Source organism: Penaeus monodon, chromosome 26, assembly GCF_015228065.2.
Source record: "Penaeus monodon isolate SGIC_2016 chromosome 26, NSTDA_Pmon_1, whole genome shotgun sequence".
Lineage (NCBI taxonomy): Eukaryota > Metazoa > Arthropoda > Malacostraca > Decapoda > Penaeidae > Penaeus > Penaeus monodon.
This window is the reverse complement of record NC_051411.1, coordinates 41499780-41504762: the sequence shown is the minus strand read 5'-3', so window position 1 is coordinate 41504762 and position 4983 is coordinate 41499780. Positions and strand designations below refer to the sequence as shown.

General features: G+C 43.6%; 1 protein-coding gene across 1 annotated transcript in view; it reads right to left on the bottom strand.

Annotated features, from left to right (window-relative positions):
- Positions 1-58: 58 nt before the first annotated feature.
- The window catches only part of LOC119590190 (alpha-N-acetylglucosaminidase-like), a gene marked incomplete at its 5' end in the record, with an annotated part of 69603 nt that continues 64678 nt past the window's right edge, over positions 59-4983 (bottom strand). The window contains 2 exon segments of the mRNA XM_037938982.1: positions 59-214; positions 462-1034. Of these exon segments, the coding sequence (XP_037794910.1) occupies positions 143-214; positions 462-1034 (645 nt within the window).

Below are 4983 nucleotides of genomic sequence, written 5' to 3'. Positions count from 1 at the left end.
TTTCTCTTTCTTTTTTTGTGTGACTCTTTCTACCTTCTCTGAGACTCTCTGTATATCTCACTGTCTCTCAGTCTCTCTGTCACTCTGCTTGGATGCGTATATATTCTATGTGCCGTGTATTTCATTCCTCATATAAAGATACTCACTCTACAGCCAACAAGACTTTATTTCGGTAGTGGTCGATCATTTTCATAACCATCTGCCCTCCCGTGACCTGATGATGAGAAAATTATATAAATTTATATCATATATCATATAAGTAGGATTTGGCATCATATCAGGTATGAATGTGTAAGCCTGTATATATGTACATATGTGTCAGTGTGTGTTTTTCTATTTATACAGAAACGTATCTATATACATACCTATTTGTGTGTGTGTGTGTGTGTGTGTGTGAGTAAGTAATAACGATCAAAATAAAACTTACAGTATCATTATTATCACTAAAATCATTATCTGACCTGCAAGATCTGCCGCGTGACGTCCACCAGGTCGTGCCTAAACGTGGCCTGGTCAGTGACTACGGCCGCTCTTTCCTTCTCCCTCTCCGGCCGATCCTCTCCTTCCCTCTCCCCGCCCCGCAGCCTCCCGTCCCCGCTCTTCTCGAGGCAGTCCTCCTCGCTCATGTCCCGCTGTTGCGAGTCCGACGCTCCCCCGGCGTAGCGGGGACGTGCGGGGGGCGCAGGCCTCGGCTCAACACCCCTCCTTATTCGCTGCTGTTGAGGCTCGCGGCGCCCTTCCAGGCTGTGCCGCGGCGGAGGGGCGTCTCCCCCCGCGGTTGCTATGAGGCGCTGTTGGCCGGCATCCTCCCCGCTCGCCGAGAAGCTGCGGCGGGGGGGCGGAGCTCCCTCGTCCGCGCGGCCTCCTTGCCTTGCATCCCCCCGCCTTATGCCGCCCTGTCCGGCAGGAATGGCCGGATCCATACCAACTCCTTCCAGATCCTCGTGTGCCCCCGAGGCGTCGGCCGCGTCGCCCCTGGCAACCCCTACCAGCAAGTCCCACGCGGCGATCACGTCTGTCATGTTATACCACATCTGGAACATCAACAAAACAAATAGTACTAACAAAAAAAAATTATGATATTTCCTTTCCATTCATGAGGTTGTTCCCTTGTTTCACGATCTTTTAACGCAAAAACAAATATATTATACAATAAAACTTCACGATCTTTTAACGCAAAAACAAATATATCATACAATAAAACTTCACGATCTTTTAACGCAAAAACAAATATATTATACAATAAAACTTCGATCACGAGTTATGCGCAACTCTCGTCTCTCTGTTCTTCGTTTCAGTAAATTTCAGAATTAAAAATATCTACAGATATGTTTAAATTCTTTAAAGCAATATATGGCTGTTGCTTGATGTGCGTTCTTGAATGTCTGTACGTCATACGGGGCTTATATTGGTACAAATACATATTATGCATGTATAATTTTTATGATTGTATTAGTATGTACACATGAATGTATGCATGGACGTATTCATGTATGTACGCATGTATGTATATACCATGTACCTACGTGTGTGTGTGTGTGTGTGTGTGTGTGTGTGTGTGTGTGTGTGTGTGTGTGGGGGGTGTGTGTGGTGTGGTGTGTGTTGTGTGTGTTTGTGTGTGTTTTGGTTGATCATATAAAGGAATTTTTTCCAATTTCGTATCCTCTTTTCCCCCAATGCAAAAAGGCTTTTAAAACCCGTTAATTTTCATAATACTCGTGCCTTAATTTTATTTTTCATTTATTTATTTATTTATTTTTGTTTCATTTTTTTTTCTTTTTACTTACGTCATTTCCAATCGGTAAAAAAAAGTGTTTTATCATTTTTGAAGTAAGTTATATACCTTATTACGATGTAGGCATCGGAATGATTCGAAGGAATTTTAAACATAATTTCAGCTTACCTTGAAATTTTAGAGGGTTTTACTTCATTAATTTTCTCTCAAAATCTGCATGTCATGATATCATTTTAATGTTAAATTTTAAAAATTTCATTATTTGCCCTTTTATTTCCCCCCCGGGCAAACGCACAGGGTGGCAAGCTGGGGGAATTTGATGCATGGTTATAACATATAATGGTAATACATTCAATTTTAGGCTATAACATTTATTAATAATCTATATCAATTACGAAAGGAAAATTACAGTTGTTTATCTACTCATCTGCCACGCCGGCGTACGTGGGCGTGAAAGGATTGTACTTTGTATCAGTCTTGATGCTACATTCAAAATTTTGGATATAATATAATAATCTTTAAAAATCAAGGATTAAATAGTTACATAGCTCTTTCCTACCCACTAGGTGGCCTGAAAGGGTTTTAACCAGGCACTCTGGATATAATGTACAAGCGTTTGCTATATTCTTCATTTCCAGTTCACTTAGTTTCTTTGACATTACAAACTGTACTGATGCCAAAACAATCTATATCCAAAACCTGTTCTTGCGGTTCAAATCACCTGTCTTTTTCTTTTTTTATATAAACCATAGGTGAAAGAATCTTCCCAAACCGGTCATAATGCTTTTTGCTACGCTTTTTAGGGCGTTGAGAAATTTAAATTAACCAGTCAGTCCTCTTTTAAAAGGGAAACTTTAAATTGATAAAAACCGGAAATAGGTACCCCCAAATCTATATCCCCTTTGCTTTTCACATGCGACTTTGCCAGGGGGATCCATGATCATGCCTGGGGGTTCCATTAAAAGTTTATATAGTGAAAAACAGTGGCAACCCCTGAGTTTTTTGGAAAAACTTTTTTTTTTTTTCCTATTTTTATTTCTATTTCCTAATATAATATATCAACCGACGTTTCTTCCCCCCCTTTTTTCTCTTTTTCTTTCTCTTTCTCCCTTTTTTCTTTTCTTTCTCTTTTTCTTTCTCTCTCTTTTTCTCTGTTTTATCTCTCTTTATCTATCTCTTTTTCTCTTTCTCTATATCTTTCTTTCTTTATTTCTTTCTCGTCTCTTTCTCTCTTTTCTCTCTATCTCTCTCTTTCTTTCTCTCTCTTCTCCCTTTTCCTCTCTCTCTTCTCTCTCCCCCTTCTCTCTCTCTCCCCCCTCTTTTCTTCCTCTCTCTCCCCTCGCGCGCGCGCGCGCGCGCTTACCCTCTCTACAACCCTCCTTAACTTTCTTTCTCTCCCTCTACCTCTCCCTCTCCTCTCCCTCTACCCCTCCCTTTTACCTCTCCTCAAACCTCCATTTCCCCCTCCCCCCTCCCCCCTTTTTCCCCCCCTTTCCTTTTTTCCCCCCCCCCCCGGGGGAAAAAAAATTTTAACCCCCTTTACTTTCCCCCCCCCCCTTTTTTTTCCCCCCCCCCCAAAAAACCCCCCCTTTTTTTTTAAAACCCCCCCCCCCCAAAAAACCCCCCCCCTTTTTCCCCTTTCCCCCTTTTCCCCCCCTTTTTTCCCCCCTTTCCCCCCCCTTTTTTTTTTTTTCCCCCCCTTTTCCCCCCCCCCCCTTTTTCCCTTTCCCCCCCCTTTTTTTTTCCCTTTCCCCCTTCCCCCCCTTTTTTTTCCCCCCCTTTCCCCCTTTTCCCTTTTTTCCCCCCCCCCCCCTTTTTTTCCCTCCCCCCCCCTTTTCCCCCCCCCCCCTCCTCCCCCCCCTCTCCCCCCCCCTCCCCTCTCCCCCCCCTCCCCCCCTCCCCACCCCCCCCCCCTTTTCCCCCTTTCCCCCCCCCCTTTTTTTCCCTCCCCCCTTTTTTTCCCCCCCCCCCCTTTTCCCCCCCCCCCCCCCCCTTTCTCTCCCCCCCCCCTTTCCCCCCCCCCCCCTCTCTCCCCCCCCCCCCCCCCTTTTCCCCTCCCCCCTCCCCCCCTTCCCCCCTTCTTTCCCCCCCCCCCTTTTTTTTCTCCCCCCCTCCCCCCCCCCTCTCTCTTTTTTCCCCCCCCCCTTTCCTTTTCCTCCCTCCCCCCTTCTCTCCCCCTCTCATTCCCCCCCCCTCTCCCCCCCCCCCCCCCCTTTTTCCCCCCTCTCTCTCCCCCCCCCCCCCCCTTTCCCCCCCCCCCCCCTCTCTCTCTCCCCCCCCTTTTTTTCCCCTCTCTCTCTTTTTCTCTTTCTCTCTTCCCTTCCCCTTTCTTTTTCTCTTTCTTCTTTCTCCTCTCTTTTTTTCCACTCTCTCTTTTTTCCCCTCTTTTTCCTCTCCTTTTTCCCTCTCTTCTCTCTCTCTCTCTTTTCTTTTTTCTTTCCTCTTTTCTCTCCTTTTCTCTTCTCCCCTTTTTCTTCTCTCTCTTTTTTTCCCTTTCTTTTCTTTTCTTTCCTTTCACTCTTTTTTTCATTTTCCTCTCTTTTTTCTCTTTTCTCTTTCTCTCTCTTTTCCTCTCTCTCTCTTCTTCCTCTCTCTCCCCTCCCCTCTTCTCTCTCTCTCTCTCCCCTCTCTCTCTCTCTCTTCTCTTTTCTCTTTTTCTCTCTCTCTCTTTTTTCCTCTCTCTTTTCCTTTCCCCCTTCTCTCTTTCTTTCCTCTCTCTTTCTTTCTCTCTCTCTCTCTCTTTTTTCTCTCTCTTTTCGTTCTTTCTCTCCTCTGGGTTTTTTTCTCTCTCTCTCGTTTTTTTCTCTCTCTCTTTTTCTTTTTTTTATTTTCTCTCTCTCTCTCTCTCCCCCCCCTTCTTTTCTCTCTCCCCTCTCTCTCTCTCTCTCTTCCTCTCTCCCCCTTCTCTCTCTCTCCCTCCCCCCCTTTTCCCTCTCCCCTCCCTCTCCCTCTCCCCCCCCCCCTTTCCCCCATGTATATAGGGTTTTAGCATGTTTTTTTTTTATTTACAACACACATGTGTGTGTGTGTGTGTGTGGGGTCAAAATATATATATATATATATTTTATTTTATATAAAATATAATAAATATATATTTTAAAATTTAATAATATATATATATATATGTATATGTTAAAATTTTATTACAAAAAATATACATTATATATATAATATATATATTTTAATATATATACATATATATATAATAATTATATATATATAAATATATATATTATAATATATATATA